We start from the raw sequence: 21,436 nt of genomic DNA on the forward strand, positions 1-21,436 counted from the left end.
TTTGTCTTCCTAATATTAGAGGGAAAATTTTCAGTCTTTCAACATTAAGTATGATATTAGCTGTGGGTTCTTCATAGATGCCCTTTAATGGGTTGAGGAAGTTCCCTTCTATTCATAATTTACTGAATGTTCTTGTCATGAAAGGGTGCCAGATTTTTTCAACTGCCTTTTCCACATCTATAATCATGTTATTTTTGTTTTTTATGCTATTAATATAATATATATTACATTGATTGATTTTTCATATGTTAAACCAACCTTGCATTCCTGGGATAAATCCCTCTTGGTCATGGTGTATAATCCTTTTTATATAAAAAATCACTTAAAACAATAATTCTTTTACTCTGCCAAAGGGTTCTATGTGTGTGTTGGGTTGCACCTTTAATGCTCCAGCAGGCAGCTTATAATTCTGCCTTACCTGTCACTTGTTGCTTGCATAGAGCCACAAAAGTCAACCAGAGGTAAGAGTTTCAGGCCTTCTCAGGTTTCTCCTGGCCTTCTAGATTCCCAAGTATATGTCATAGTTTTCAAAGCCAACTATGGACATCTCATTACCTAATGTGGTGATTAATTTAAGGTGTCAATTTGACTAGGTTAAAGATACCCAGGTAACTGGTAAAATATTATTTCTAGGAATACTGTGAGGATGTTTCCAGAAGACATAAGCATTTGAATCAGTAGATTGAGTAAAGAAGACCCGCGGTCACCAATGTAGGCAGGTCATTCAAACCATTGATGACAGATAGAACAAAGAGGCAGAAAAAGTTTGAATTTGCTCTCTCTGAGCTGAAACAGTCATCTTTTCGTACCCTCAGACATCAGAACTCCAGATTCTCAGCTGGGCGTGGTGGCTCACGCCTATAATCTTAGCACTTTGGGAGGGACCTTAGGAACCTTACCTGAGGTCAGGAGTTCAAGACGAGCCTGGCCAACATGGTGAAACCCTGTCTCTTCTAAAAATACAAAAATTAGCTAGGCATGGCGGCACATGCCTGTAGTCCCAGCTACTCAGGAGTCTGAGGCAGGAGGATCACTTGAACCAGGGAGGTGGACGTTGCAATGAGCCAAGATCGAGCCACTGCACTCCAGCCTGGGCGAGAGAGTGAGACTCCGTCTCAAAAAAAAAAAAAAAAATGAACTCCAGATTCTCAGGCAACTGGACTCAGACTTACATAAGCAGTCCCTCCAGTTTTTCAGGCCTTCAGCCTAGGACTGAGAGTTAAACCATCTGCTCCCCCGGTTCTTAGGCTTTTGTGCTCAGACAATTGCACCAACAGCTTCCCTGATTTTGTAGTTTGCAGACAACCCATCTTGGGACATCTTAGCCTCCATAATTGTATGAGCCAATTCCCATAACAAATCTGTGTATATTTATGTATGTATGTATGCATGCATTTATGTATGTATATGTGATAGCAGCAGCAGACCATCTGGAGTGGCCACACTGTGAAGACACAGGCTGCAGTGGGGGAGGTGCAGCTGGGGCTGTGCACTCCCCAGAGCTAGCAGGGGCCAGGAATAGGTGGGAGCTCCTTGCCTTACCAAGTTGGTAGGCTAGGAGCACCATGCTCTGGGGCACAGCTGTAGCCACCCAGCCACAACTCCAGACCTGGGCATCCCTGTGCTCTCAGGGACTGGGAAGCTCCCCCGCTCCCGCAGGCTTGGAAGTGCCTGCTCCTGCTCTGTGGCCTCTCCCTGCTCCCAGCACCTGCTCTGGGGCAGAGCAAAGTTGTGGTTGAGCCTGGGCAGTGTCATAACCTGGCCAGCTGTACATGGGCTCAGGGTGGTGCTGACACAACAGCCCCCAGCCACCTCAGCCCCCTCCAGACTTTGGGCGCCAAAGAGCATGGGAGGGAGATGGGAGGGGCAGTGACTGAGGGCAGCTTGGCATGGGCCTGCAGACACCCCTCAGTGTGGACAGCCAAGGTGCCATGGATGACATGTTGATGAGGGCAGGAGGCAGACAGGTTCCTGGATGGGAAGGGGCAGGTCCCCAGTAAAGCCCCTCCTTTGAGCCAAGAATGGCCTGAAACCTGGGGGCCAGGCTGCCAGTTCTGGGTAGAGTCTGTGGCCCACAGTGAGAACTTACGGTGCTTTTCCTGGGCCCACCCATGGCTGCCCATGGACCAATGAGCACACACTTCCTCCTTTCTGAAGCCCATAAAATCCCCAGACTCACACAGATTTCAAGACTACAAGCTGTGGGAAGGAGCTATCCACTTCGAGTCTCCTTGACTCATCAGGATGACCTGCCTGCAGAAAAGAGCTACCCACTATGGGTCTCCTCTCCACTGAGAGCTGGACACTCATCAGGGTGACCTACCTGCAGAAAGGAGCTACCCACTTCAGGTCTCCTGAGAGCTGTTCTGTCACTCAATGAAGCTCCTCTCCACCTTGCTTGCCCTCTCCACCTTGCTTGCTTACCTCATTCTTCCTGGATGCAGGATAAGAGCTCAAGACCCAACAAATGACAGGACTGAAAGAGCTATAACACAAACAGGTATGAAACACGCCCCCCTGCTTGCCATGTTATGGACGACAAGACGGAGAGAAGAGCTGTGGCCCTTCGGGAAGCCCAGACCTAGGGACTCCCCAGCCAGAGCTGTGACACCCTCTTTAGGGCTCTGTGGTTCCTGGCATCTCCAAGCTTCTGGGTGCCACTGTGTTCCCCTCATCCAGATATGGGTGTCTGCAACAGAATCTGCACACAGAACATTTGGACCAGCCACAGCCTCGCACGGAGCCAGCACCTGTGCTGGCGCCTGGAGCTGCCTGCCTTGCCACAGTAGCCAGCCTGCCTGGCTGTGCACAGTGGCCGGACCCCACGCTCACTGGCCCACACACTCCTCACCATTCTGAACCTGGTTTGCTGTTGGCAGGTGTGGGATCCGGGCCGGTAGCCTGAGCTGAGCACAGCTTGCCAGGCCGAGCGGGCAAAATGAGTCCAGCAGGTACAAGCAATATTCAGGCAGAAGGTGCCACTAGCCACAGAGGTTTCTGGCTGGTGAAGCAACACCCTAAGGATCCTGTGACATATGTATGTATACATGTGTGTATGTATGTATCATCTATCTATCTATCTATCTATCTATCTATCTATCTTTCCATCCATCCATTCATCTTATTGGTTCTGTTTCTCTGGAGAATCCTGACTAATATACTCAGTTTTTCCATTTAAGTGTTTAGGTCAGCATTTTGCTAGCCCTAAATGGCAATACTGCCTTAGGCAGCTACAATATTAAACAACTGCTGCTTATTGTCTTTGTCAAATTCCCTGCTGGCGGAGCTGTTTGCACAAAGTGAGCTCTGAGTCATGTCAAACAAATACAAGCCCTGAGAACGGAGCTTTTCAGTAAGGTGCCAGACAGGCTGAACACTAAAAATACCCTAGGGATGAGGCTTTTGAGGACCTCTTAACCTGTTCTGACTTCTCCAATGACAGTGGGCTGGTGGGTTTCACAGCTACCATAGTTGTGAAGCTGTTGGTTTTTAAGGCTACTATAAAGCTAGAGAGAGTGAGAAGGGATTAGGAAGAGTTAAAACACCTCAAGTCTCATTGTTATGAGATTCAGCCATTTGTCTTAAATAACTACTTCTTGGATTGTTATAAGCTTTTAGTTAGTTTCCAGCGATCTGAAAAAGTTAATTTTGACAATTTCCCAGTGTTCTTGTTGCTTTTATGGAGGAGTAGATTTTCAGAGTCCCTTATTTTACCTTTCTGGGAGTTGAGGTCACACTTACCATTGATACGTCATATTGTAAAATATACACACGACTGGCTGGGCATGGTAGCTCACACTTGTAATCTCAGCACTTCGGGAGGCCAAGGTAGGCAGATTACCAGAGGTCAGGAGTTGGAGACCAGCTTGTTCAACATAGTGAAACCCCGTCTCTGCTAAAAATACAAAAAAAAAAAAAAAAAAAAAAAATAGCCAGGCATGGTGGCAGGCACCTGTAATCCCAGCTACCTGGGAGGCTGAGGCAGGAGAATCACTTGAACCCAGGAGGTGGCAGTTGTAGTGAGCCAAGATTGCACAACTGTACTCCATGCTGGGCAACAGAGTGAGACTCTGTCTCAAAAAAAAATGCATGACATATATATTCCTTCCACTTCTGATTGGAAGTGAGTACCAACCTTCTGCTTAAAATTTTACATATTTGATGATTGAAGAATTTTCCATAGACCAGCTTGTGGCTTAGCTGATGAAACCTGTTTAAAACTTGCTTCTCCTCCACTACTTAAATACTTTCAGTGCTGGTTACTGTAAGACATATTAGGAGATCTCAGGCCCTGCATCTTTGGCATCACAAGATAGGGTTGGCACAGTGGGACTAGGGACTATTCCTGAATGCCATTCTTACATTAGAAGGGCTGGAAATAGCTTAACTGTATGGAAGTAACTGTGATCTACAAATATATATCCTGCTAGATGCCAAAAAATATATCCCCAGTTCAATTTGTGATTTGTTCCCAAAGATATATATGGCAATTTCAACACCACCAGATAGTTAAAAAAAAAAAAAAAAAAAGTAAGATAGAGGGAAATCAGGGTGAAATGAGACAATAGACTCAAGCCATTGTGGTTAAAATATCTTACTTTTATAAATTTTACAAAGCCAAATTGCTATGTGAACACATTGCTAGGCCCACAGCTTTGAAATCAGCCTGTTCAAGTTTAGAGACCCTGAATTTTAAGCTTGGATAATCCCCAGACCCCTGCCCTCCACCTGGTCTTTTGTCTGATTTCTCTCTGGGTTTCTGCTTTTTTTTTTTTTTTTTTTTCATTCTGCAGTCTCTGCAGACTGCTGCCTTTCTCTGCTTATCACATACACCGTCCAAATTGGCTGGCTGAGCCCCTTGTACATATTTCCAGTAGAACTGCTGCACACAAGCTCATCAACATCCATCTGTCCAGTGTCCAAAGAGAACATGATGCTCTTTACTTCAGCTTATTAATTGGGTCTCTTTGGTTTAGGTGTTCAACCTTAATCCAATAAACTGAGACCAGGTAGAGGTAAAGTCCCACAGAATAGGTACAGCTTTAGGAATCCCTCCTGTGGGTGAATAGAGGAGTAAGCAACTCACAGAAAATGGGAATTGGCTAAGCTGACACTTCAAGAAGTACTGGACTATAGAAAAGTTCAATAGGTTTAAGTAATAGGTACAGAAAACCTTCTCTAAACACTTAATATGCAAATATATTTTGGGATTTTTCACCAAGGATATATTTTACATGTCTCCCAAAATTGTCACAAAGGTTCTCTACCAATCGCATGAGTCTGGTGAGAGAGACAGAACACTCACACAGGCTAGACAAAGATTTATTATGCACAGATAGATGAGCAGCAGGAATAAATAGAAGCCTAGGATCCACAGCAAGCCAGTCCTCTAAGGCTCAAGAAAGCTGCTGAGTGTGGAAAGGGTCTTATCTGTGTGTGCTCCACATCCCACTGCAGCTGAGGGACACTGAAAGCACTGTGCTCTGGGTTTTATATTCTAGGTGGCACTAGGATCACTGAGAACAAGCGCTGCAGTACACCCTGTTCTGGGAGGAACAAGGACACAATATGGATTATTCTAGACATTACCTCTCTATCTCAGAAAGTTGCATTCTCGGTTATTCTGAGAACTACAAGTTGCAGGGAGAGCTGGATTGGCCAAGATCACCCAAGGACCTATCCTCCTGTGGGTGCATTCCCAGAGAACCAGTTCAGGTTAGGGGAATCATAAGACTAGTTGTATTCCAAGAAACACATTTTGGGAAATGCTAGATTAAATAGTAACAAAGTTAATACAGGACAGGCACACATTTTATTTGCAGTATGCTTTATTGTGCTTCACAGATACTGCATGTTCTTTTGTTTGTTTGTTTGTTTGTTTTGCAAATTAATCGTTTGTGGCAACCCTGCATGGATCAAGTCTATCAGTACCATTTTACCAACAGCATGTGCTCACTTTGTTGTTTCTCTGAGTCACATTTTGGTAATTCTTGCAATATTTCAAACATTATTATTATTATCATTATCATTATATCTGTTATGGTGACCTGTGAACAGTGATGTTTGATGTTACTATTATAATTGTTTTGGAGCACCATGAACCGAGCCCATAAAACAGCGAATTTAATCAATAAATGTTGCGTGTGTTCTCACTGCTCCAGTGACCAGCTGTTCCCCATTTCTCTTTGTGTCCCCAGGCCTCTCTATTCCTCCAGACACAACAATATTGAAATTAAGCCAAGTAATAACCCTACAATAGCCTCTAAGTGTTCAAGTGAAAGAAGAGTTGCACATCTCTAACTTTAAATAAATAGCTAGAAATGACTGTGCTTAGTGAGGAAGGCATGTTGAAAGCCAGGACTGGGAAGCTAGGCCTCTTGGCACCAAACAGCCACATTGTGAATGAAAAGCAAACAAGCTTGGAGGAAATTTAAAGTGCTACTCCAGTGAACACATAAATGATAATAAAGCAAACCAGCCTTAATGCTGACATGAAGAAAGTTTTAGTGGTCTAAATAAATCAAACCAGCTACCACATTCCCTTAAGCCAAAACCTAACCCAGAGCAAGATCCTAACACTATTCAGTTCTATGAAAGCTGAAAGAAGTAAGGAAGTTGCCCAAGAAAATCTAGAAGATAGCAGAGGTTTGTTCCTGTGGTTTAAGGAAAGAAGCTATCTCCATAACATAAAAGTGTAAGGTAAGGCAACAAGTGCTGATGTAGAAACTGTAGCAAGTTATCCAGAAGATCTAGCTAAGATCATCGAAGAGGGTGGCTACACCAAACAACAGATTTTCAATGTACATGAAACAATTTCTATTGGAGGAAGATGCCATCTAAGACTTTCATAGCTAGAGAGGAGAAGTCCATGCCTGTTTTCAAACTTTCAAGGACAGGCTGACTCTTCTTATTAGGAGTTAATGCAGTTGGTGACTTGAAGTTGAAGCCAGTGCCCATTTACCATTCCAAAAATCCTAGGGTCCTGACAAATTATGCTAAATCTGCTCTACCAGTGCTCTATAAATGGAACAATGATGCCTAGCTGGCAGCACATCTGTTTACAACACAGCTTTCTGAATATTTTAAGTCCACTGTTGAGACCTACTGCTCAAAAAAAAAAGTGTCCTTTCAAAATATTACTGGTCATTGACAATGCACGTGGTCACCCAAGAGCTATAATGGTGCTATATGAGGAGATTAATCTTGTTTTCATGACTGCTAACACAATGTCTATTCTACAGCCCATGGATCAAGGAGTCATTTTGATTTTTAGGTGTTATTATTTAAAATATACATTTAATAAGGCTAGAGCTACCACAGACAGTGATTCTTCTGATGGAACTGGGCAAAGCACACAGAAAACCTTCTGGAAAAGATTCACCATTCTAGATGCCATTAAGAACATTTGTGATTAGGAGGAGGTCAAAATATCAACATTCACAGAAATTTGGAAGTTGATTCCAACCCTCACGGATGACTTTGAGAGGTTTGAAATTTCTGTGGAGAAAGTACCTGCAGATGTAGTGGAAATAGAAAAACAACTAGAATTAGAAGTGGAATTTGATGTGACTGAATTGCTGCAATCTCATGATAAAACTTGAATGGGTGAAGAGTTGCTTCTTGTGGCTGAGCAAAGAAAGTGGTTGTTTGAAAAGGAATCTATTCATGGTGAAGACTCTGGAAATATTGTTGAAATGACAACAAAGGATGTGGAATAGTGCATAAACTTAGTTGACCAAGCAGAGACAAGGTTTGAGAGAATTGACTCCAATTTTGAAAGAAGTTCTACTATGGGTAAAATGCTATCAAACAGCATTGCATGATATGGAGAAATCCTTTGTGAAAGGGAGTCAATCAATGCAGCAAACTTCATTGTTGTCTTATTTTAAGAAATTGCCATAGCCATTCCCAACATTCAGAAACTACCATTCTGATCAGTCAGCAACCTGACCCTGATCAGTCAGCACCTATCAACATTGAGGCAAGACCTTCCACAAGCAAAATGACTGTGAATCTAGTGGGCATGGTGATGTGGACCTGTAGTCCCAGCTCCTCAGGAGGCTGAAGCAGGAGGACTGCTTGACCCCGGGAGTTTGAGGCTGTAGTGTAGTATGATCACATCTGTGAATAGCCACTGTACTCAATCCTGGAGAACACAGCAAGACTCCATCTCTTAAAAAAAATAGAAATAAAAATAAAAATAAATTTAAAACTTGCAACTTGCAAAGGCTTAGATGATCATTAGCAACTTTTTGGCAACAAAGCACTTTTTAGTTAAGGTATGTGCATTGCTTTTGCAGACATAATATTATTGCACACTTAATAGACCACAGTATAGTGTAAACATAACTTGCATATGTTTTGGGAAACCAAAAAATTTGTGTGACTCACTTTACTGCGATATTTACTTTATGTGGTGGTCTGGAACAGAACCCAAAATATCTCTGAAGTATGTGTGTATTATTAACTCAGTAAAGTAATTTTAAGTGTCTTGTGCTGGCACCCCTCTAAGCATTTTTATAAACCTTACGCCAGTTCCATGTGGTAGGTTCTACTTTCACAGATAAGGAGACTGAGGCATAACAGAAGTTAAGCAATTTGCCCAAAGTTGCACAACTAGAAAGTTGAGATGTTTGACTTTGCATCCAGGCAAAGTCTCATGCTTAATCTCTGTGGCCTCTTTGAGCTCTGAATCCTATGGCTCTTCCATGAACTTTGATGTTTTATATTCAGCAATATGTAAAAAGACTGTTCTAACATCAAGCACTAAGTATGCTGTTCCTCGTTTCTTTTTTGCCTTATTACAGGACAGCATTCTTTTTCACCACTTACATTTCTGCCTTAGAATCACGGATCCTTCATCTCCCAAGGCCTTAGAGTTAGAAGACAGATTTCTCCTTCTTTTCAATTAAAAAAAAAGAAAAAACTTTATTCTGTTTTTCTTCAGTGTCCTGGGTCATTTAATAAAGTGAATGAAAAATTTTCTCATTTCTATTAACAATAAATTATTCCTATTGCCAGGGTTCACCTGAAATCCCCAAATCAACTAGTTAAAATAGAGGCACATCTGAGAACCTCTAGATTAATAGAAGAAAGATAAAGAGTACAGAGACATAAGTATCTTACTCTTTTGTAAAAATTGAGGCGTATATACAGCTTGCTCTTTCATCTGGATTATGCTATATTGTTTGTCCTCAACAAGAAAAGTATACTGTGGGCCAGGCCTGGCAGCTCATTCCTGTAATCCCAGCACTTTGGAAGGCCTAGGTGGGAGGATTGCATAACACGAGGAGTTCGAGACAAGCCTGGGCAACATAGTGTGACCTCTTCTCCACCACCACCACCAACAACAACAAAAAATTTTAAAAATTAAAACTTAGCCCAGAGTGGTGTTGCACGCCTGTAGTTTCAGCTACTTGGGAGGCTGAGATGGGAGGATTGCTTGAGCCCAGGAGTGCTGAGGCTTCAGTGAGCTATGATTAGCCACTGCACTGCACCCCCAGCCTGGGCGACAGGGCCGAGACCCTGCCTCTAAAAAAAAAAAAATGCCTCAATGGTGTAAATTATTTTACATAAAATGTCTCTGTATAGTCCTATATAGACCGAGGAGGAAAACCAATGAGATATAAAGTTTTCATAATGTTAAATAATGTACAATTTCAAATAATCCTGTATATTACTATACAGTAGAAAGAATATGGTTACAAAAAACATTTCCATGAGGGCTGTGATTGAGTTCCGTGTTCCCGTAAAAACACTTAGAGAAGCCTAACTGAAGATTTCTAGAACCGACTGACAACTGATTTCAGTTGTAAACACACAGTAAGCCAGCCTAGTTAGGCAGACATTCATTGCACGCCAAGGAGACACCAACGGGACTGCGTGCTCTTGCGTTATGAATCCCACGAAAATAAATCTTGTGCTCCGTGTAACAAGACTTTAACTTGCAGTAATATCCTTTCATCATTTAATATTTATTGAGCGCCTACCATACACCAGGCTCACATACTGCACTGAACACCGACCCTGTCCCATGAAGCCTTACACTGATGGGAGACACCTTTGCATGTTCCATCGCCCAATTATCAAAAAAAAAAAAAAAAAGATAATCACGTAACCGAAACCTGGAAATCTGCCTTGGACATACAAAAGAGCAGGCGCGACCTCGGACCAGCTCCGAGGCAAAATTCACTCAGCGCGGGACAGCGACAGGGAATCCGGCCGCACCTGTGCCTGCAGTCTCATTGCTCGGAACGGCGCGCCACTGTGACGTGTCAGGCCCCGCCCCTGACTCTCTTCATAGTGCCCCCGCCTCCTTGCGCGAAGTGCGCAGGCTCCTGGGCAGGGCTTGGGTTCTGCCCGGGGACGCAGCCCAGTTAGTAGCGTCGCTCCCTGAGCGCTTCTAAGGGGGCCGCCCGGCCTTGTCTTTCGGCAGTGGCCGAGCCACCGCCGCCTGCCGCGCGTTCCAGAGCTGGGCGCTGCAGCTGCACTGCCGATCGCCGTGTTTGGTCGATAGAATCCCCAGTGTGCCCAGAGAGTGCGACCCCTCGCCCGGCCCGGCGAGCCCTGGGCGTGAACCGAGCTGAGGGAGGATGGCAGCCTCTGGGGTGGAGAAGAGCAGCAAGAAGAAGACCGAGAAGAAACTTGCTGCTCGGGAAGAAGCTAAATTGTTGGCGGGTTTCATGGGCGTCATGAATAACATGCGGAAACAGGTACCGCCTCTGTGGGAGTGACGGACGACGGTGGGAGGTGGTCCGGGGCTCGGGCCCCTGGTTCCCGGGGTCGAACCCCGCGCCCTGTGGATCGCGCCCCTCTTTCTCTGTCCTCGCCCCTCCTTCCGTTTTCGCAGGCGAGCGATTCCGCAGTTGGTAGAGGGGCGCGTAAAACAATTCTCGAGCAAAAGTGCTTCTCGTCTGCCGAAGATGTAGCTCCCAAGTCAGACTCCTGGGGGACTCCTCGGGCTGGCTTTCGCCGTCGGGTATCGGTTGTGTAACAGCTCTGCCCTAGTTATCTCTTTGTGGGGCGAGGATCCTTCCATTGGCGAGCCGTTTTAAGGTGTCGTGAGATCTTGTGTGAAGAAACCCATTGGCATAGCCCAAACCGAAGCCCCCAAAGGGAGGAGAGTTGCTGGCCTGAAATCAGCTGCTCTTAAATAAGGATCCCCGCCCCTTCCTGTATTCCCCGGTGGAGCTAGTTGAAGAGGAGTCCTCCTGTTCGTGCTAATTTAGAGCAGAAGCAGCCATCGATAAATACCATGCCATCTTCTAAGGGCACTGTGCGCCTCTGTTATTAAGAGGAGCTCTTTGTTCTGTCCTTGGTGTGTGGTGCATTCGTGAAATTCTGCAGCACATCGGCGAAAGGTGGGTTATGAAAAGAACGGATTTTAACGCTGGCGAAGGTGAAACAAAGAGGCTTTTTTTTTTTAATTCCATAACATCTATACCGATAAGCATAGAAAGTCACTTTTTCCTTTCTGTAAGCTTTATTTGTAGATAATACACATCTAAGTAGATTTGTGGGAATGTTTGGGTTTTGTTGACTGGGATCCTGGTTCAAGAGGACAAAGCAGGATGTGAGTTATGTGTAACTGCAAAACCTAGTTTGCTTTGTCTAGTGGTTCTGCTGGGAATATGGGCAACAGTAGAGGAATTTAAGATTTTTATGAAGATATCAACTTCAGATTTCTATAAGCAAACGCTGACTGCAGGGATTTTGTCTTTTTTCACCAGCTCCTGCTACAGTGCACCAGTGCAGTGTATGGGAATGCTTTTAAATCTTTCCTGGCCTTTGTGCTGAAGTACTGTGAATGCCTGAATTCGTTAATTTATGTAACTTACTTTCATGTATCTATTTTCAAATTCATGTTCCTTTCATGTAAACCTTTTTGTATCTACAATACCACAGACTTCAAATTGCTGGTGCATTTAGCTATTGCCTGCCTGTAATGGTAGTTGAACATAGTTTACCAGGGCTTAAACTCGTTGAAGACTCATTAGGTTCCCTCCCACTCCCTCGAATATATGTTTTCATTCGTGGATCATAGCATTGTAAAGCATTGCCTTAATCCCTAAATAGGGTGAAACTGGATTGCAGCAGCAAATATTTACTTGAGGAGGAGAGGATTGTCTGAGACTGTCCGTTTAGCTCTTTGGATTTAAAAATTGACTCACATTTCTTAGCTTTGGAGTATATTAACATCACTTATTTACCGTTACAATAGAAGTACAATTACTGAAAAATCAGGGTTCTGTTACTGAGTAGGAAGGAAAAAATGGTTACCTGGTGAACAACCAGGGGTCCCCTCCACAATGATTAACTGACCTTAATCTGCCAGGTTCTCCTGTTGTCAGTGGTTTGGCATGTGATTCAAACAGTTCTCCAATAGCACTTTTATCAACTTCATGGAATCATGCATCTTTTGCAAGATGTGCAGTTTCACTTCGCAATTGATTTACATTATGGTTATATTGTATTGTCCTGTTTAACATCATAACACAGGAAACAATTGACCAAGAATGACTGACAAGGGCAGTTGATGGGAATTGGCAGAAACAGTGGCTGGTCTGAGCCAGAGGAGGAATGTTTGAGTGAGGACCAACTTTATAAGTGCTCTTGTTCTTTAATTAATATTTTTGTGTTATGACTACTTTTGCATCCCTTTACAATCTCATTGCTTTAAGGATCAGGATAATGAGTGCCTAGATGACAAGGACCCCTCTGTAAACATCCAGAAACATTCCTTCAAGAATTTGAGAACATTGTGAGATTAGCAGACCTCAGTTCCAATCCTGCTCTCTCATTATTTCATTTTGTTATTTTAGATAACATGATTTAGGTCATTCCATCTCTCGGTAGCATAGTGGCTGATTCTATACATAGAGGCAAAAGGGGATTCTGCAGAGCCAGCAGCCTCGGCTTCTTCTAAAGCCTTTTCCTACATTGTTTTTGTCATTTCTAGCCTTTTGTTTCTAAGTAAACTCTCCAGTGAAGTATGGGATACATATAAGAGGGCACAAATCATAAATGTATAGCTCAGTTATTACGAAGTGCACATCCCACCAACAAGACAAGAACATGACTAGTACACTAGAGGTCCCCCCTTATGCCCTTCTCAGTCACCAACCCCACAGTAGTAACAACTATTCTAACTCTGTAACCATTGAAGTTAGAGCAGAAGCAGCCATTGATAAATACCATGCCATGCCATCTTCTAAGGGCACTGTGCACCCCTGTTATTAAGAGGAGCTCTTTGTTCTGTCTTTGGTGTGTGGTGCATTCATGAAAGTCTGCAGCACATCGGCAAAAAGTGGGTTTTTCCTGTGTTTGAACTTATATAAATGTAATCATATGGCATAAACTCTTGTGTTTTGTTTTCTTAAAGCCAACATTGTTTGTGAGATTCATCTGTGCTGTGTGTAGCACTGCTTCATCCTTGTGGTATATAGTATCCCATTGAATGAATATAGCACAATTTATCTATTCTATCATTATGAACATTTGGGTTATTTCTAGTTTGGAACTATTAAGACTGGTACTACTTTGAACATTTTTGTACACTTTGTACATGCCTTTTGGTATGCATATGTATGTATTAATATTTGTGTTGGGAAATACCAAACAGGAATTTTTGAGTCATAAGCTATACCACCTTCAGCTTTAAAAGATATTGTCGTGTAGTTTTCCAAAGTGATTGTACCATGTTACGCTTCTGCCAGTTGTGTGTGAGAGAGGCTTTTGCTCCACATCCTTGCCATCACTTGATGTTGTCAGTCTTATCACTTTAGCCATTCTAACTGGGTGTATAGGAGCATCTTATTTAATTGGATTGAGTACCTTTTCATTTATTTCTTTAACTTTTTGCTTAGATTAATGTTATTACCTGATATGTAAAATAGAGGCTTTACAAGGCAGGTCTGGGTCACAGTCACTATTGCACATGCACATTGCTGTTGCCATACTCTTCTTTTGTGTTAATGAAGTCCAGGAGTCTCTTAACATTGGAGGAAGATGTTTTAAGACCTTCCTGAGTACCACCATAGTTTATAGTTTCTCCACATTAAATGAATTAAAGCATAATTGGAACTTGAAAGCTTATGTTAAAGTCCTTATTGAGAGTTATGTGAGAGAACTACAAAGCTGATTTCACAATTAGATACTGGGCAGTTAACTGGGCTCACCTTCCAGCTAAAATGACTTTGCTTCTGTATTCTCATCTGTCTGACTGTAAATTACTACATGTCATTATCTTTAGGTTCTCTTGTGAATAATCTAAACCTTCAGTGTTAAACCCTTGATAATAATAAGGCTTCTTGAGCACTTATAACTCTGTTCCAGCCACTCTGCAGAGTGTTTTACATGCTTTGTCTCATTTAATTCTCTTAACTTTCATTGACAATTCCAGTCATCCAGACCTTCTTATTCTTTTCCCTGTACTTTACTGTTTTCTGTTTTCTTTTTCTGTCTGTCCAGCTTAGAAGCTATTGTCACTCCACTGTCTCTCCAGTGCCCCAGTTTTCTTGACCCTCTGTCCCTTTTTCATGTCCATCTGGCAAACTTGAGTATTGATGACTGATTACCTTCTTTGTGCAAGGCTCCAAGCACAGCTGGAAAATATCTCACTGGGCAACTTCTGCCAAGTAAGTGCTTGGCCACTAATTTCCACTAGACTATCAGTGCCAGTGAGCAATCTTTTTGTTGTACTATTTTCCTCCAGTCTGAGTCCTTTCTCTAGATCCTCACTTTCAGCAGATCACCCTCTTTTGACACCATAGATAAATAGAAGTCATTAGTCTAGAACTGTCTACCTTTTCACTTTCTACCACCAGATCTATAAACCTATTTTGACACTTTCCCTTTTCTCTTCTTATCCTGCTACAATGGAGATGCTGCTGCTTTTTCTAAGGCCAGTACTTCTACCTAGGCTTTGGCTTCCTGGATGCTGGGCTTCTCAGAAGTATTATACTGTTGGTTATTCCATCTTTGTTGAGCATCTTTAACTTTTCTTCTTTGCTGGATTCTTGCTATTAGCACTTAAGCTTGTTTTAACCTCTTCAGCTTTTGAATCAAACAACCAGCAAACCCATTCTTAATCTCAACATACCCCTCTAAATACGTCTCTCCCCCCATTAAGATGAAAAGCTGGGTAAATTCACTACGTTTTCTTTTGTTTTTTTTAATTTTATTATTATTATACTTTAAGTTTTAGGGTACATGTGCACAATGTGCAGGTTTGTTACATATGTATACATGTGCCATATTGGTGTGCTGCACCCATTAACTCGTCATTTAGTATTAGGTATATCTCCTAATGCTATCCCTCCCCCCACCCCACAACAGACCCCGAAGTGTGATGTTCCCCTTCCTGTGTCAATGTGTTCTCATTGTTCAATTCCCACCTATGAGTGAGAACATGCGGTTCACTACCTTTTCTTACTTACTATTTACTTATTACTCTAGTTCAATTTGGCTTCCAAGTTCATTCATCGAAATGAATACTTATTGACAACCCACTGTATGCTAAACATTTTGCTAGATTCTGGGGTTGCAATGATAAGCAAACCCTGACAGTCCCAATCCTCTTGTGGTTTATAGGCTAGTAGAAAAGCAAGACATTAGTCAAGTAATCACACAAATAAATTTAATATTGCAACAGTGGTAGGTATTACACAGGAGAATAACATGGTACAACGAGGGCATATGGGTGGGTAATTTGACCATCAGGAAGTTTTCTCTAAGGAAATGGTCATTGAGAGCTGAAATAAGAGTAGCTGTTAACTAGGTAAAGAGAAAAGGGAAGAGTGACTCAAGTAGAGGGAACAATATATTCAGAGGCTCTGAGTTGGAGACCTACTTTATTATAGAATGGCAAGTTCGAGACTGATTAAAGGTCAGTGTAATTGGAGCACAGAACATAAGGCGGACGATGGTTCTAGATGAAACTGGCGAAGTAGCTAGAGACCTGCCCATGCATAGCTTCATAAGTCAAGTTAGGTGATTTGCCCTTATTCTAAAATCTGTGTATGCATGTTTGTGTGCATGTGCATGCATGTTTGTAGAGATGGGGTGTTTTCTTCTTTAAAAAAATGACTTGGCCTGGCACAATGGCTCACACCTGTAATCCCAGCACTTTGGGAGGCTGAGACAGGTGGATCACCTGAGGTCAGGAGTTTCAGACCAGTCTGGCTAACATGGTGAAACTCCATCTTTACTAAAAATACAAAAAATTAGCCAGGCATAGTCACACGTGCCTGTAGTCCAAGCTACTCAGAAGACTGAGGCAGGAGAATTGCTTGAACCCGGGAGGCAGAGGTTGTGGTGAGCCAAGATTGCACCATTGCACTCCTGCCTGGAGACAGAGTGAGACTCCGTCTCAAAAAAAAAAAAAGACTTACTGCTTTGTGGTAAATGAATTAAAGAGTTTTCAGAGTGCTTGCTGGCAGACCAAATAGGAAGCTGTAGTAGTCCAGTGAGACATGATGGTCCTTTGGACTGAGATGATGACAGTGGCAGCCACAAGCAACATCAATGAAGAAAAAGTGATAGATTAAAAAGATAATAAAATCAACAGGACTTGGTGATGATAACTGCCATATGTAGTTGTGATAACTAAATTAGGTAACCAAATTAAGATAACTTAAAATACGACCTGATAACAAGTAACATCTCAGTAAGTGTTAGCTATTTGTCTTGTGATGCTGGTACATGATTGGATGTTGAGGGATTCAGCATAAGGTGTCACTTATGATCTCTAGGGTTCTGGAATGCATAACTAAATGGATGATGACACTATTCACTGAGAAAGGAGGTATTGGAAAAGGATCAAAGCATTGGGGAAAGGATTATAATTTGTGTTTTAGATGTGTTTAATTTGTGATATCATTGTGACACTGAAGTATATATGACAAATTGACAGGTCTGGAAAGTTGTGGTTAGATGTATACATTTGTGAATTATCTGCATATAGAAGATAACTTCTTCATTGAAGCTGTGAAGAGTCAAGAGTCCAGAATAAAGGATAGAAAATGGGCCTATGGAGGAGATAACAAAGGAATCACCAGAAGAATAGGAGAAAAATGAGAGTTTCGAAAATTGGGAAGAAATTGTTTCTCCTTCCCAGCAAGTCAGGATGGCCAAATGGTCTAAAGCACTGTATTCACAGGAGGACTGCAACTTTTGAAGCTGGTAAAAGATCAGAATAAGATTAAAACTAAAAATACTTATAGTAGGACATAGCAACACAGAGTGGTTTGTTGACTGTAGTAAGACTTATTTTGATGGGCAGACAAATGGGAGTCAGATTAATGTAAGCTGAAGTGAGTAGAATATGAGGAAATTCAGGCAGCTGTTTTGAGAAATTTGGCCTTGAAGGGAGAGGGAGTCAAACGAAGGTTGCTGGGTTTTATTTGTTTAAATGGGAAAGATATAGGTGTCTTTAAAAACTAGTGGGAAAAAGAGATGTAGAGGTTGGATATATATGAGACAGAGTGGGCAATTAATAGATAATTCCTGATATGAGATCCAAAGCAAATGTGATTAATCTCAGACAGGGGTGGCGGGGCAGTTCCTCTTCCATAAGAAGTGGGAAGAAGGAGGGGATTGATAGTAGGTGTGTTTGGAATCAGAAGAATGAAGGAGTTTCTATCCAGTCATTTCTCTTTTCTCTAAAAAAAAAAAACAGAATGAGATCATCTGCTAAAATGAAGGAGTAAGAAGGCAAAGCTGGAGGTTGAGGAATGTAGTCTTTGCGAAGAATAGAAATGGTATTATGGCTGTCAGTATTTTTGAAGATTCTTTTGACATTGTCATGAACTTACGTTGAATATTAAGCTAGCCTTCAAAGCCCTGTCTTTTGTTCTTTTTACCTGAAGAGGAGGTAAAAATGAGGAGGCTAATATAGGCAGGTCACAGTCTTAACTTTCAATCCCATGGAAACATTTTTCTATCACTTGGTGGAATCACTTTTCTTTTGGGCCTCCAAATCTCTAAACTAACAGAATCCACTAGCAGAAAGACTAATTGCTGAGATTAGAAGCAAAATTTTTGTAAGTGAATCATTAAGTGTAATATTGAAGGGAGCCAGGCCGGGCACAGTGGCTCACGCCTGTAATCCCAGCACTTTGGGAAGCTGGGGTGGGCAGATCACTTGAGGCCAGGAGTTCACGACTAACTTGGCCAACATGGTGAAACCCCGTCTCTACTAAAAATACAAAAATTAGCCGGGTGACACATGCCTGTAATCCCAGCTACTCAGGGGGCTGAGGCATGAGAATCGATTGAACCCAGGAGGCGGAAGTTGTTGTGAGCCAAGATCGTGCCATTGCACTCCAGCCTGGGCAACAAGAGCGAAACTCTGTCTCAAAAAAAAACCCCAAATATTGAAGGGAGCCTCTTCCATTTTTTGGTTGCCAGGCTGTTAATTCTTGCTACATAGAGACCATTCTGTCTATATAAATTATATCAGATTAGCTTATTTGAGAATGAATTCTGCTACATAAAAAAGAAGCTTGAAAAGCGCGAATGTAAGAAGCTGAAAGGAAATGAGGCATCTTGAGCTCATATCTATCTCACTTCCTCACTTTGTCAAATGAGAGAGGAGTTGCTAATCTAATTAAGTTAGAACTGAAGACACTGTTGTTTTATTAATGGTAAAGTTACTCTGTTGAGAGCTACCTTGTTGTATTTAAGGAATCCATCTGCTGAGTAGGACAGGTAAGGTATGTGTTATGATGGACTCCATAAGCTGGGTTTGGACCAAGCCATCTCTCATTTTTCCCATGTAGGACATATGACTGTGCAGCTTCCAAAATTTAGATTATTGGGATATGTAGGGGCAATTTAAAGTTTGGCTTATCAAGCAAAGCCTCATTTTCCAACTTTGTTTTATGAGAGAAGCACTGCATATGGGAGATTAACAAGTACTTGCCCTTCAGTCAAAAGTGCATCTTGTTATGTCTCGTTTGGTTATTGATACTTCCTTATATAAACAACCTGAGTTGAGAATCTCAGTGGGCTGAATGATAGAATTCAGGCACCAAAGCCCCACCCCAAACTCCAGCACAAAGTAGCCGGACCAAGTAGCTGTAAGTTCTTTTTTCCAAGTTTGCCTTGTCTTTTGGGCTATTTTCTTACTAGCTCAGGGAATGCTTTGTTCTATCTTAAATGCTTATGTGGCTACTTTCCTCTACCAATAACTGTTCTTTTTTGTATCATCCGAAGACCAGCTTAAGAGGTTATTTAAATTTTTACCCAAGAAAGCTTTGAAATGGGTGGATAACTATTAACACCAGGCCTTGGGATACCACGGGCTGGCAATTCACTTCTATTTCCCATCTCAAATTTTTCTAAGCCAAGGTGTCATTCATAGCTCTCTGGATGTTCTGTGGTGAACCAAAGGACAGCCTAAAGCACTCCATATAATTCTGTATTAGCAACACAGAATCTCCCAAATCTGACTGTTATGAGCCCTCTCATGATTAAATTCCCACATCTATGCTCTTCCTCTGAATTACAATGAAAGGCAATTGAATTCCAAATATGTGCTCACCCTGGTTTCTTATACTGTTCAGTTTAGTCAGCCAGAAAGCGTTTGCTTGAGTGTTTGGGTACAGTCAGGGTAGCTTCTTCAGCAGCTGCAATGTGGGCTGGCTTCCATTGGAATGGATTTAGTTAGCTTAGCACCTCCAAAGCTGAATTTGTCCAATTTCAAGGTAGTTGTTGCCACACTTTCCAGTATGTCAGAATGTCCCTAGGATTGATATAAGAAGATCTCTCATCTCTATACCAAACAGCCCAGATGTTGACATTTTATTTATACAGTCCTAACCCACATTACTTTTCGCAGCCAAAAACAGAATATAAACTTTGGTTTCTGGGGAACAGAGGGTTTTCAAAGAAAACATAACAATCTTGGCTTTTGGCTTGCCAGTCTGAATCAGCTTTCTGTAATCTATAGACTCTAGGGCTAAACTCAGTTGGGAGGAATCTTCCATGCTTATAGGGGCACTGTTTACCATCTATAGAAGAGATTTATTCAATGTATATTGATGCTTCTCTGGCATAGGACTCATTTTGGTTTTTTTTTGTTTTGTTTTGTTTTGAGATGGAGTCTCGCTCTGTCGCCCAGGCTGGAGTGCAGTGGCTTGATCTCGGCTCCCTGCAACCTCTGCCTCCCAGGTTCAAGCATTTCTCCTGCCTCAGCCTCCCGAGCAGCTGGGATTACCGGGTGTCCGCCACCACACCTGGTTAATTTGTTGTATTTTAGTAGAGACGGGGTTTTACCATGTTAGCCAGGATGTCCTCGATCTGCTGACCTCCTGATCTGCCGGCCTCAGCCTCCCAAAGTGCTGGGATTACAGGAGTGAGCCACTGCGACCGGCCAGGACTCATTCTTTTTCTAGACAATTGTTAGAGATTTGCCAGGGTGATAATACTCAGCTACCAGGTATCATAGAGTTTCCCTTTTTACCCTATTATCCATCCTGCACATTTAAAGCTTAATTTTGGTATCTTTTTTGAACCCTATGTTCCTGGCAACCTAATGCTGAAATGATTGAGTTCTATCTAATGACAAAGCCTTCTCTCATTTTTGAGAGGAGAGTGATTTACATTTGTAGCCAGCAGTTCTGCACAGCACAGTTTGTGGCCTTGCATTCCTTACAATTCTGAGCTTCCTGATTGTTCTGCACCTTTGTGTGCCCATTAAGATCCTGTCATGCTGTGAAATTCCTTGTATCTATGAATCCTGTCTCTTGGAGGGGTTTGTCCTCCTCTCCTCTCCATTTGTCTCAGCTGGAGAATGGCCTTTAACATTCCTTTAAGGCCCGTGGTCCCACAGGGACCAATATGGCCCTTACAGCATGCTCCTCAAAACCTTGCTTTTCCTCAGTATTTGAAATTTCTAGGCCTTGCAAACTCAGCCACAGCGCAGACATGTTCCTTTCTGTCACCTATTTGTGTCAAAATGGGCTATGTCTCTAGTGTTGCATTTTCCTCTATGGTACATCTGTTCTTTCAGGCAGCCTCAGCTGACTTGTTAACCTGCTTAAGTTGGATCTTTTCCTTTCTACATCAGGTAGCTGACCTTTTTAGATTAGAATACCTTTCTTTTTCTTTTCCTTATGATTTTGGTGTTTGTTTTGCTTGCATACATGTTCCTCTAATGCCTTTCCTACAGAACTTCCCCTAGTGGAAAATAAGAGAGCACATGTGTTCAGAATTAGCTCAGCTACTGCCAGCCGTCACTACTCTCAGAAAGGTAATTCTAATTGTGGGGATGTCCAGCATATAACTTAGAGCTGGACTACTTTTGGGTTATTTGACTTACTTTAATGTGATCTAGTACTCTTCCGTACAGTCTTAATTCCACAAACTTCTCAGTTCCACTATAAACCATATGCCATATAGCAAATACCACACCTGTCTTCCCAGCAATATCACC

General features: G+C 42.3%; 1 protein-coding gene and 1 long non-coding RNA gene across 10 annotated transcripts in view; one reads left to right on the forward strand and one right to left on the reverse strand.

Annotated features, from left to right (window-relative positions):
• Nucleotides 1-203: 203 nt before the first annotated feature.
• Nucleotides 204-10,250, reverse strand: LOC134810416 (uncharacterized). The gene is made up of 3 exons (XR_010158360.1): nucleotides 10,148-10,250; nucleotides 8,833-8,900; nucleotides 204-3,895 (listed from the first exon to the last, which is right to left on the reverse strand). It is a non-coding gene; the product is annotated as an uncharacterized LOC134810416 (long non-coding RNA).
• Nucleotides 10,251-10,297: 47 nt separating this feature from the next.
• The window catches only part of KLHL7 (kelch like family member 7), a 69,705-nt gene continuing 58,566 nt past the window's right edge, over nucleotides 10,298-21,436 (forward strand). For 2 of the 9 annotated variants that reach the window (XR_010158358.1, XM_003318345.5), the window contains exon 1: nucleotides 10,300-10,712. Coding sequence is in view for 2 of the 9 variants with exons in the window: in XM_003318345.5 (XP_003318393.1) it covers nucleotides 10,593-10,712 (120 nt within the window). In the remaining 7 variants the exon portion in view is untranslated. Of the gene's footprint in view, nucleotides 11,361-21,436 lie in introns of all 9 variants that reach the window. The other 7 variants (XM_054687428.2, XM_054687429.2, XM_527686.8 and 4 more) reach the window with 6 other exon arrangements.

This window comes from Pan troglodytes, chromosome 6, assembly GCF_028858775.2.
Source record: "Pan troglodytes isolate AG18354 chromosome 6, NHGRI_mPanTro3-v2.0_pri, whole genome shotgun sequence".
NCBI classification, from domain to species: domain Eukaryota; kingdom Metazoa; phylum Chordata; class Mammalia; order Primates; family Hominidae; genus Pan; species Pan troglodytes.